General features: G+C 32.9%; 1 protein-coding gene across 3 annotated transcripts in view; it reads left to right on the top strand.

Moving 5' to 3' along the window:
• Positions 1-922: 922 nt before the first annotated feature.
• Fas1 (fasciclin 1 Fas1 domain-containing) overlaps positions 923-13,630 on the top strand; it is a 304,785-nt gene continuing 292,077 nt past the window's right edge. For all 3 annotated transcript variants that reach the window (XM_072540109.1, XM_072540108.1, XM_072540107.1), the window contains exon 1: positions 923-1,064. In XM_072540109.1, coding sequence (XP_072396210.1) covers positions 932-1,064 — 133 coding nt within the window. In that variant the 5' untranslated portion in view covers positions 923-931. The remainder of the gene's footprint in view (positions 1,065-13,630) is intronic.

Raw genomic sequence — 13,630 nt, 5'->3', positions numbered from 1 at the left:
AATGGATATATGGGTAGAACAAATAGAAGAACTTAAAATGGAGATAAACGAGGAAAAAAGTAAGATAATGATAATCAGCGGCAAAGGAGATAAGGAAGATAATCAAATAAAGATAAAATGTAAAAACTCAGAATTGGAAATAGTAACAACTTACGAATACCTGGGAAGTATAATAACTAATGATGGAAAAATAGACTGGGAAATAACAAATAGAGCAAAGAAATCAAACAAGTTATATTATGCGTTAGCCCCAATAATGGGAAAAAGAGAACTTGCACGAGAAACAAGAATAAAAATATATAACACAATAGTGATACCGACTGTGCTCTATGCAAGTGAAAACTGGACAATTCTGGAAAAACATAAGAGCAGGATAAACGCAATGGAGATGAGACATCTAAGAAGGATAGTTGGAAAGACAAAATGGGATAGATTAAGCAACGAGACTATTAGGAGAATGGCCTACCAGGAACCGATAATGAACAAAATAGCAAAGAGACAAATGAACTGGTATGGGCATCTGATGAGGATGCAATCCAATAGAATAACAAGAAAAATTTATGAAGCAAAAAACATCGGAAAAAGAAAAAGAGGCAGACCAAGAAAAAAATGGATACAGCAAGTAGTAGAGGCGGGGAAACTTAAACAAAAATCACTCGAGGAATTGAAAATAATGGCAGGAAACAGGAAAGAATGGAAGAGGTGGGTAAATGGAAATTAAAATAGCTAGCCCAAATCCGACACCCTGTTAGGGTAAAAGGAAGGGGAGAAAGAAAGAAAGAAAGAATCTGAATCTAAATCTTTTTATACATATTTATAAAAACCTGTAAAAAATCATCCTCCATCTCTTTGCATAATTCATTGGACCAAAGCAATCCACTTTTGTTTATATTTTGGCTAATTTTTTTTTTCTTTCCAGTTTTATTCTTACATGGAACCATCGAAATCTGCCAACTTTACATTGGGAAATAAACCTTGTACGATTTTCGCTCCAATCAACGCCGCTTTCCAAAAACTGAGTGATATCAAGGGTGAAACGGAGCCACTGGTTTTATATCATATGGGTAAGTACTACATAAGATTTTTATAGTACAAATATTTAAGCGATTGCTGGTTGATAATACGATAATATTAAATTGAAATAAGAAATTACCTAATTTTGTTAAAACAATGGTATATTTAAAATAATGACATTGCTAAATGTAGTATACAAAATTCTTTCTGGTATTATCTTAATAGATTGTTAGAATACTCCGAGAATAAAATCGGTGATTATTAAAATGGATTCACATCAAATAGAGACACTACAGACAATATATTCATACAAAAAACGATTCAGGAAAAAGCTTATGAATACGAAATAAAACTATATAATATGTATGTAGACTATACAACAAAATTTTACCTAATTAATATACCAGCCTCATAAAAATGACGTTTAATCTCAAACCGGTGGGATACTTTCCAATAAGCACCAGTTCTAATTTTTTAAACAAAAACTTTAGAAACTCGTGATGTTATCTTTATAAAGTATTTTTGCTTTTAAAGTCTCTTAGATCATTTAAACAGATTGTATGGATTTATCGATTCTAAACAAGAATCAAGAATCATTAAATTCTCCTTACACTTTTCAGATTAAACGTAAAATTCCTGCTGAAAGTCACAGGAGCGCCGTTCCTGATAACAATCATAAATTAGGCGATGCCTAAGACTGTGACAGATTTAATTTACAATGATCAGATATAGTTCAAGTAGATGCTGTGTTTCCTATGCTACACGAACACGAAACCTACATTTTGATATAAATTCAGTTCTTCTGAAGAAATTAGTGACGCTAAATTGAATTTGGTGGTCCTGTTCCCTGTTACAATTATGTGCCAGTGCCGGAGGCGCGGCGCAGGAAGCTGGCGTTTTATATAAGACAGTACAGTACGTGCTTCATTAGGTTAGCTCAGTGAAAGATTTAATTTATTCCAGTAAAAGTTTAATCCAGACAAGGGCTTACCTTTTTTATTTTTTATGAAAATGATTTTTTTTTATCAATGAACGTACTATTCGTAATATAGCTGAAGAACAAAAAAAAGTGCAAAAGTAAAGTAAAATATTCCAATATATGGCGCAAAAATAGTTAAAAACAATGACAAGAGGCTTATAAACATAGGTCAAGTATGCATAATTCATAGCATTATATAAAGATTTTAAACGCATTTTTGGCACAACAAAGTTAATCGTAAATTTATCTGCTTTGATACAAATGGAATATTGTCAGAATGTACAGACGTTATTTAAGCTTTTAATCTCTGACTCATATTACCGATAATAGCGATGTCGAGTCGAATCGCGGTCGCCATCGTGATCGCCATCGCGTCGTGATCGCTTAGGTGTGTTTTCTGCTTAAAAGTCCAGACTTACACTCACAATAACTTTTACGGGTTTAGTGTGCTAATCAATTTATCCGAATTGGAAAGTTTGTGAGTCATAAATATACAACGTTTTTATACTATAACTATATCACTGCAACTAGAAATTTTGTTATTGTGACGTCCTTGGAAGAACAATAACTCCGAGCATGAGGTTGAAGAACTAATAGAACACAATTCTTATCAATTAGAAGATTTACAGGGTGACTATGTGGAACGGAAGCAAAATATTAAATATCTCTCTAACGATGCCAAAGGTATAGTGAAAAATGTGTATGAAGGACTGTGCTCCTAACTTACTAAATTAGAAGCTATTACAGAAACTGTTTATTTAACAGAAGTGCCAACATCAACCGTGTATGCCATTATAGGAGGGAAATCTCGAACAAGAAACAACAAGAAAAAAGAGAAAATATAGTGACAAGTTCCGAAAAATAGATTGCCACTTGATTCAATCTATAAGTATAACAATATACAAAATGTACGCAGACAACATCTTTTTCGCGATTAAAACTCATGGACAGGAACTAATACGAAAAGACATCGTTTCTTGTTCAACCAAATCACTTCGCGTTTTTTCTTAAAGCTAATAATTTTAAGTATCGAACTATAGATAAACCTCAAACACTCATGAAAAGCAGCAGAATAATTTCTTTCCAAAACGAGTATAGTCGAAATATAATGGAGTATAGAAAAATGAACCGAAATATGGTATCTTTGAATGAAACATATTATAATAAGCATCACACTGTTAAAAAAAAATAAAAAATATTCAGTTTGAATTACCATCCAATAAAGGTAAAAGAATTATCATTTTACACTTCGGTGGAGAAAATGGATGAACAATGCACTATTGATATCTGCCAAAAAAATTGCGTCATTGGACTACAACGATGATATGGACAGTGGTATTTTTGAGTCTTGGTTTGAAAAAATTATTCTCCCAAAATTTCCCAAAAACAAAAAAAATCATAACGTTTTTATTTTAATTGGAGCAACATTGTAAGAAAATAATTTATGTAATTTAAAATTTTAAAGCCTGTTGTTATGTTGATATCCGAGAATCTTTATTCTTCAAACAATGTTGCCAAACTAAATTTTGTTGTTTTCGGTTTAAACCTCTGTTAGTGGCGTGGGTGACATACTACCCACTCCATTATTTCCACTCTCAGATTTAAATTGGAAAGCGCTATCTAGACTAGATATTAAACCAACAACCGCTGCAGAGAGTTCAGAGATTCAAATACCTTGGATGTTGGATTACCCAAAATCTAGATCCATCCTTCGAAATTCGATGTAGAATTGAACAGGCAAGAAACTCATTTCAAAAATTCAAGCCTTTATTATCCAATAACTCATTAAATTTGAAAATCCGTGAAAAGTTTACAAGATGTTACGTGTGGTCTGTACTTTTGTATGGATGTGAAACTTGGACTTTAAACGCCGATATCATGAATAAAATCGAGGCATTTGAGATGTGGTTGTATCGAAGGATACTAAAAATTCCATGGACTAGCAGAACCAGAAACGAAGAAGTTCTTCGAAGAATGGGACATCAACGAACTCTATTAAATATTATTAAGAGGCGTAAACTAGAATATATTGGACATTTAATTAGAGGACCAAGATATGAGTTCCTTCGGTAATTCTCAACGGTAAAATCGAAGGAAAGAAATGGATAGGACGGAAGAAACTCTCTTGTGTGTGTGTGTGTGGGTGTGTTTTGTTTTATGGCACTGGAACTAAGCCAATTAGCCAGAACAAATGTGTGAAAGTTATAAGGAAAATGCTTCAGTTAAGTATTAATTTTCACTTAATGCGTATAGAAACTCTCTTGGTTGAGGAATTTGCGGCAGTGGAAAGGTTTGACAGCGGACCAATTGCTACACGTAGCGCAAGACCGAGATCAGTATAAAAATATTATAAGCATGGTAGTCGCCGACGTTCCGTAGGGATATGGCACTCTAAGAAGAAGAAGATCTAGACTTCAGTACCATCCAAGTAGTGTGTGAGTGAATGTATAACGTGGTTGTGCACAGTAACACGCGTTTAGTTACCAAGCATTTCCATAAGTCTTTTAGTGGTTGATGACTGTCCCCCACGCCACTAACCGTGTTCTTAAGTTTGTCAAAGTAAGTTTTCGATTTTGGTCTACCAATTATACTAATTTTTTAGCACAAATTGATTTTAGAACTTACGAATCCTGATTAATAATAATATTAACCTGTGATTTTTACCGGTTCTTACTTTTTGGAGAACAAAATGGAGAATTCAAAAAAGCGTAAAGCTGAAAGAATCAAGGATCCTGACGTTTGGTTAAAATGGTTCGAGAAGTTAAGTGATAACGAGGATGGACCCAATACTGACGACGAAAGTGATTTTGAAGTAGGAAACCACGTGACTGAAAGTGAACATAATACAGCTTCCGAATAAGAAGCAGATGAAACTGACAGAAGCGATACTAGTGGAAGTAAAAATAAAGAAATTGACAATCGAGCGAAAAAGAATTACATGGGAAAAGATGGAAAAAATGGAGGAAAAAAAGCCCTGTAAAAAAAGTACAAACTCGTGCACATAACCTAATAAAATGCCATTTTCCAGAACCAAAAATTATGGCTCGAGAAAAAAAGACTGAAATTGAGATCTGGAGTACATTTTTCGATGAGATAGTGCACACAATCGTTCATTGCACTAATATTTATATCGATAGAATTCGTAACAATTTTTAACGAGATCGAAATGCACAACATACAGATTCAATAAAAATTCGAGCATTTATTGGTTTATTGTTCCTCATAGGTTCTTTGCGATCATCCAGGAAAAACTTACACAGTTTCTGGGATAATTCAAAGGGAAATGGTCTGAAATCTTCCTATTTATCTATGGGTGAATCCAGATTTTGCTTCTTGATATGATGCTTACGGTTTGACAATGTTCTTTATAGAGATAAGTGAAAAGCCATTGACATATTGGTACCAATAAGAGATGTGCTGGAATTACTTTCAAACAATTTTCAGGCTTATTTTTAACCAAGTGAGTACCTCACAATCGACGAACAACTTCTAGCATTTAGAGGTAGATGCAGCTTTAAGCAGTACATACCGATTAAGCCGGCTAAATATGGCCTGAAAGTATTTGCTTTAACTGACACTCAGACAGCTTACACGTTAAATTTAAAATTCTATGTAGGTGGGCAGCCAGAAGGAATTTACCAAGTAAGCAATTCGGGAGAAGAAGTTGTGTTGCGTTTAATTAAAACAGTATCTGGATCTAATCGAAATATGACAGGCGATAACTGGTTCATCAGTATTCCTTTGGCAAAAAGGCTTTTTACAGAAAAAGAACTAACTTTTTGGAACGATGGGAGGTTGGAACGATGAGAAAAAATTAACTGGAAATACCAAAGTTATTCCTTCCAATACGAAATAGAGTAGAGCACTCCTCCATATTCTTCTTTCACGAATGCTGCATTTTGGTGTCCTATTGTTCGAACAAGAACAAGGATGTACTAGTTTTATCTACATTATATTCTACCGTTGATATAGATAAGTCTACTAGAAAAAAAAAATAAACCTGGAAGTTATGACTTTTGATAATATGACCAAAGTTGGCGTCGACCTGGTTGACCAGTTTTGCCAACAGAATAATGTTGCGCGCAACGCTATAGGTTGGCCGATAGTACTGTTCTACAATCTGGTAAACATTACTGCAATAAATGGTCTTTGCATTTATAAATATCACTATTATATAAACGAGAAGATATCACGTATACGGTTCTTGCAAAACCTGAGTTGGGAGTCAAATAGAACAAAGGTCTTAAAATCCAAACATTTTAAGGCAGCTACGACAATGTGCAAAACTGCAGTTTAGTATTGAGGAAGATGAGCAGCCAGTCGAAGCTAAAACCGGATCCCAAGGAAGATGTTATGTATGTGGAGTGGTTCAGAATAAAACCACCGGAAAATTCCTGTTCCAAATCTGGAAAATGGGTTTTTGGTGACCATTTAAAAGAAATCTGTATAAACTGCCATCAAAATGAGGTTATGTGAATGTATTATCGTTTACTTGAAAATAAAGTTTTGTTGTAATAATTTTTTAGTTTTATCTTGATACATAAAAGTCCAAAAAAATAGCAAATAGAAAATGGGTGATATTTGTCCCTCACGCCACTAAATATGTCATTCTTAGTCACGCCACTACCGGAGGGTTAAATTATCTAGCCAAATTCCGAGTCTACTATACCAACACGTGATGGTCTAATATTGATACAATACACAATAATAAAACAACTAAAGGTTAGAAATAAGGATGTAGTTTATCCCCCCTTATTTTTAAAATCTATCTCGACAACATGGAAATAACGGTGGAAGAACAGAAGCTTTTTACACTCTTTATCCTGCTGTTGACCAAATAGCGACTGCTTTAAATAAAGACGATCTCAGCTGTATGATAAGGAATATAAAAGAAGAATATAAAGCGATGATCCTGAATTATTCTGATGAATACACATTTTGATGTAGAAATCGAAAAAATCAAACACCTAAAATTATTTGGGGGTAATTTCAAATAAAAAAGGGAAAGATGATGACAAACTCAGAAAATAACTTATAATAAAGCAATGACACGAGCGTTAAACAGTATTAAAAAAAGCAAAAAGGCATTCGGTAGAAGTATACTCCTTTTACCCTATGACGGCCGATATGAATTAAGATATGATCAGTGGGCCTCAAACAGTGGGGGGTTAATATTTAATTCCGATCGCTTGAAAAGTAAAAATATTTAATTTCCTGTATTTTATGTTTAGTAATAATATTGAATTTTACTGTATCAAAGGCAAATAAAATGAATACATGTAATATGTATATACAGGACGGGTTAAAAGAAGTGGGACGGAATCTAAACCACTTCAGAGTTTTCAGCAAAACAAAAGGTTTAAGCAATGTAGTTCAGTAATTAATACCAAAGCTATTGAGAGTATGCAGTCCAGTAATTAGACCAAAGATACTTTATAGTTTAACTAAAACACACCACAAAGTCCGAATTGAATTCCCGAAACACTTTTTTGTTACTTCTTTTTAGCAAACGATTTGTCCTATTCACTGTCTGATATTTCACTATCAGAGTCGTCACTATCTGAATTGTCTATCCGAATAATTAGAGGCCCGACCTTATCTATAACTCGCTCGGTTTTAAAAGATTGAACGATTATGTCTTCCGTATGTATAATACAGTTTTGCCTTTGTTCTGCTTTTATGTGTTCTAGCGATTCTTTCCGCAAACTAAGAACGCTAGCGTCATTTGTTGTTTTGGATGCATGTTCATCATAAAAATTTTTGGCTATACCCCAAACTAACTCAATTGTATTATAGTGGCAATGGTAGGGCGGAAGTCGAAGAACTTCATGGCCATATTTAAGAGTCATTTGGTCAGTAACAAATTTCTTTTGAATTTTGTGCTCTCCAAAGCTTTGAAATAAATTGACTTTTAAAAATATGTCACTGTGATAAATTTTCTTTTTTGTCAACCACAACTTTATTTCTTCTTTTGTTCAGCTGCTTGAAGGAAATCTCTCTTCTACTCTTGAGTGGTAGGATGCATTATCCAACACTATTATGGATGGCCGCTCCAATTTTTTTAACAAATTTTCTTCAAACCAGTCTTCAAAAATATTTGCATCCATATTTCCATGGTAATCACCTGTATTCTTTGTGGACGAAAAAATTAAACTAGCGTCAGAAATAAAACCCTCATCATTTCCAGCATGAAGTATAATGTAGCGTTTACCATTACCTGAACGACTAGAAGAATAACATATTGCCAGGATGATTTTGACATATTTCCTTTAGGGAAAATCCAAGTTTCATCTAAAAATACAACGTGCCTCGGACTATCAGACATTTTATTGTTCATGAATTTTCTTAAAAAATGCCACCGTTTTGAAACAACATTATAGAGTTCACACAATACTTGTCTATTATTTGTCTTTTTATATCGAAAACCTAAATGTTTCAGCACTCTCCACAAACTGGTTAAATTAATATCACACAGTTCCTTGTCTTCTATTTTTTGTAATACAGCACTAACTGTTACATGTTCTTTGGCTTTATACATATTATATATAATATTTTTAATTAAGTTTAATTGACTGGTGCAAATCTAAAAATTTTGGATGTCGACGATTTCTCTTACTTACTTTATTTATTTCATTCTCACTCATGTTCTTCATTTTTTGGAATGTCCTCTCTGAAATACCGCAAGCGTCGCATGTTCGTTTCTGAACTGCCATAACAGATGTCAATGGACCCATATTATTTTTTTCCAAATTGAAATAACTTAGAACTAAACGCCGTTCTTCTGGAGATAACACTTTACGTTTCAACTGTATTTTATTCTTGTCCAAATTACTCATTTTGCTTTAAAGTACCGCTTCTCTACACTACTATAAAAAAGCAGAGCAGTGCTGATTGAAACAACAGAGCAGTAAAATGTTATTCATAAAGGTAGTGTAAAATATATTGCCGCTTATTTGGTCCGCTAGTGATAAAGTTACCAGCAGTTAATTGCAAAGCGGTCTTCTTAGATGAAAAATATTATATTGTATAAAGCGTTACACTTCCGTTCGGAGGTTTGGGATGTTGCTTGTGATGACAGAGTTGGATTATTTAAGACGAATTTGTGGTAAATAAAAATCAGAACGTGTCAAAAATGAGTAAATACGAGATGCAATGAAGCTAGATCACGCTGATTTTACGTGTTATATATCATATCAATGTAGTCTGTGGTTTTCCTGGTTTTACTCCAGAAAAACCATTATTTTGACGGCTTTTCGGCAAGGTCGCACTTTTTTTTGTCAACTTAAATTGATTTTGCTTCTTCTAGATGTTCGAAAAGAACTGATGCTGTAATTGCTATGTGTTTCGGGTGAATACTTCACTTATTGTATTTATCGTTCGATATATATTTTGAAATATTAAGCACAGCTTAGTATTGGTTTAAGATAATTTGGGATTGTAGAATGGTACGTAATCTTCGAATAAATTTAGATATATTTAATTTTGAGTCAGAGAAGTTAATAACAGCTCTTTTGGAACACATCTACTGCATTCTTGATCAACTTTTATTACTAAATGTAAACTTAAAGCTGCTACCAAACCACTCAATATTATAACTTTTGTCTAAAAATTGGCGAAACAAAAAGATGTAAGACATGTCATAGTAAAGGAAGAAAAATTCTGGAAACTGGATGTGATAATCGAAGAATCAACACAGTCATATTCACAGAAGAACATAGGCATGTTGATACTTTTGAAGCTTCTTTCCTTTCCCAGTTAAAGTAATAATCTGATCACCTGATATCATAAGACGGTAGAAATATCTGTCATCTGCAAAATCGCTTTTAATTTCTGGAAATTTTTCCCATTCCAAAAATATTAAGAAACCTATGAATAAAACAAAACAAAATGATAACCTGATGCTTGAACTCTTAATATACGGACTAGAAATTCATGAATTATGTTTAATAATACTAAACTCCATCTAATTTTGTATAGCCATATAATTACTTGCTTTTAAAAAAGATCTACTTTGTTTTTTAGAATATTTTTCTGTCTACTATTTTATAACAAAATGCGTTAAGTACCGCCACTGTTCCAAGCGTTCAACTATAACTCACACCAACTGTACTTAGACATCTCCCTCCACAGTGATGTTTAAAACAGAATTACAATAAGTGTTACGATTGCTTCCATTCAGGAAGCTTATTGAACGTGTCCCGGCGTTATATATTTCTTCCTCTGACACTGCGGTTTAAAGTAGCTACACAGCTACATACTCGCAAGCTCGAATAAAATCAGTCGATGGGTTGTGTGCACTAATTCTTTTCTCCAGGGAAACATTATGCGGGTATAAATTTCGCATTATGTTCTAGTTAGTGTACAAATTAAACGAGTTTGTATTTCTTAGTTCTGAAGGGAATGCAAGATGCGATGTTTTCTTCTCGTTGAGATGCCCTCAGCTTCCTAATCTTGACAGTTATTAATAAAAATGTTGATCTTGCTTTAAATCAGTTGTCTAATATCGCTAGAAGTAAGATCTTTATGGTTGTAACAAAATTTTTTTATGAAAAACGGTTAAGAATAAACATTATATCGGTATATTTGGTATTTGACGATTACTTTTCTAAAATGTAAAACCTGTTAAAGTATTCTTAGTATTCTAGCTTTTTTCTGTATCTGTTTTAGTTGTTGAGTTGTTTTAAAATTAATGTAATTTTTTGAGAAATTCCAAAAATAGTGTCTTTAGTTTAAACTCGTATTTTTTCAATACTAAACCAGTTAAACTTTCAGAATATCTATATATAAGTGAAGTAAATTGTAAATCAACAACGAATAGTTTCAACCAGGGTGATTTTGGCGGAGGTGAGTTTGTTACTTTTTGGGCCACAAAGAATAAAAGATGAGTTTATTTTAGTTATAACTTATCTTAAAGTTCATGCAAATGACTTTTACAGTGTGGTCATCATTTTAAAGATGTTTTAAGATCTTTAGAAAGATTTCTATATCTGAAAAAGTCATAGTGCTAATACATACAGAAGACATTATAACAAGTAATGACATCCTGATGTTAAAACAGTCGTTAAATAACGTGTATTGGGTTTCAGTTGTTTCTCTCAAAACAGCAACAGAATTAGCTCAATTTATTACAGAAATGTATGTAAAGTTAACTGAAATTAATTTTCCGATAAAAAAGTCACGAACTCGTAGTAAAGCTCCAATTTCTTGATTTGATTATGAATTAAAAGTAATGTGAGAAAATCTATCTATAGTCAAAAAGTTCTAGTAAGTAGGAAAATTTTAAAAAGCACTATAAACCAACAATACCGTTAAAGAAAAAACTGGCTTATGGGCATTTGTTTTTAAATTCAGAAAATACACCTATAATCGTTATATCAAACAATTTCAATAATTACTTTAGTTGGATGTAAGTAAGATGGAAACAAATAAAATCTGCTTCTGTTTCTGCGATCAATTGTTGGATTCTTTCATATCTCGGATAGAATTCGTTACAATTCCATTGAATTAATTTGAAGAGTAACTAAGAAATTAAGAGGTAGATTTTGGTACTTTTGTGATGTATCTAAGAGATAATCGTCGTGTCAGTTGATGATTGTGATACTTCAGCGTTGCTATTATCTATGGTCAAATATTTCTTTAATTTTTTCGTTGTTCTAGTAACTCTACCCTTAACAGATCTTTCTGTTAAACAGGGATATATCTTATACATATCGTCCAACAGGACCTGTATATCTGTAGTAATTTGCAGAGCTTCCATTATTGGGTTGCCATTGCCAAATGAGTTCTCGAGGAATGCAATAATCTGATCAGCTGTTAACGAATAGTCATTCGGATTTGTGTTACAGAGATTTTGTATAATTGTCTTTGTGTTATCTGATAGAATAGCTTCGTTTGTGGACTACACCCTAGGTTTCTTCTTAACTAATTTTGGTTTATCAGTGCTGGAGGAGTGCTCAGGAGGGGCATTATATCAACGTCGGATGTCTGGTCTTCAAGAGAATTTGTGTCATTAGTTGATGAATGCAGTCGTTTGACACTTGGTGATGGTAATAATGTAGTTGCTTGAAGATGCTTAGAATTTATATCAACTATTGCAGTTGTTGACAATGTTGATGATAAATTATTTGATTGCGACAATGAGATTGTTTGTGTATTTGTGTTAGGACATTTGTTTGCTGTACGTCCACGCTGTTCACAAAGGAAACACTCCATACGATCTGTGGACAAGAATATTCTATATGCGATATTCTCATGCTGTATTAAAAGTGACGTTTGAAGCTCGTAGTTCTCAGTAGCTGGAGTAACGTTGACTTGACGTCTGAAACTCATAATATGCAAGTACTCATCTCCTGGGATACCTACCTTTAATAATGATATAGACGACACCATTTGAAGTCCGAAATCTTTGAGTGCCTGTTCTATGACATCATTAGGTCAGACATTTGATATCAATATTTTCTTAGCTGGAGAAATTAGTCTTCTTATACTTATACAGTTACAGTGGAATGCTCTAATATAAGCTGGTCTACAAGCTCGGTTCTTGACAAGTAGATACACACTCGGTTGTTTGATATTTTCGATGCAAAATAAACATTTCTGGGATTAACGATGTTTCCAACCTCTTTAACGTAGTCCAAAAACACAAGATTGGGATAAGAATGTATGATAATGGCTTGTTCTTTTTTTGGAAAAATAGGTTTAGGTCTTGTTTTCGCTGCAGCAACGTATGAAGTTGTAGGTGTATTGCTTTCTCCGTCATTCGTTAACATTACTGATTTTGTTACGTTTGAAGTAGTTTGTTTAATTTTGTTGCCCTTGTAGTCAAATGCAACAGGTTTAGGATTATCCATAATCGTTGTAATTATTGGCCAGTATCTAGCTAACAATCTAGGTTGCCTATAAAATTGGCCTAAAGCGAAAGGTGATTTGAAATATATTAGTGTTTCACTAATGAGCACCAAAAAGTTCAAAGATAAATAAAATAAACAGTTCAATGCAACAATTATAGTCAGATAATTAACTCGTAGGCAAGAGTTAACAGCAGTTTCCAATACAGTACAACTTTATGTTTAAATGTCCAAAATTTAGTAAATTTATAATATAAATATTCACTTTAAAACTTAAATAACGATTCTCAACATACAAAACGACCTTTATACGTTCAGACACAGTAAGAATCAATATATAAGCAATATTAAAACAAACTAATAACTACTTTTACCTCTTGAGATTTATTCACTTCTGCTGCTCTGAAATTTTGGAAAGGAACACAAAAATTTACTTGCATGTTTTTTTCTCACTGTAGTGTTTACAATTTGGAGCAAAGCAAAAAACCATTTTATTAATAATAAGATGAATGTAATAATAAAAATACCAGTCCTTATAAAACGAATATTTTTAGTACTTTCATGGGATAAAATTACTGGCACCTAAAATAGAATAAAATATATAAATTTACATATTTTTCAACTTCGTAAATAAATTAAGTCATTTATTGATTAATTTTGAAATAACCTGATATAAAAACAACAACAAAATAACTTAAAATAAAGAAAAAAACGGGTGTGGCAGTCCAGTGGAACTGCAGTTACACTTCTATACACGCATTCGCCGTTGCAAATTTATTTGGGAGTCAAT

The sequence above is a fragment of the Diabrotica undecimpunctata genome, chromosome 8, assembly GCF_040954645.1.
Source record: "Diabrotica undecimpunctata isolate CICGRU chromosome 8, icDiaUnde3, whole genome shotgun sequence".
Classification (NCBI taxonomy): domain Eukaryota; kingdom Metazoa; phylum Arthropoda; class Insecta; order Coleoptera; family Chrysomelidae; genus Diabrotica; species Diabrotica undecimpunctata.
This window is presented reverse-complemented; position numbering and strand designations above follow the sequence as displayed.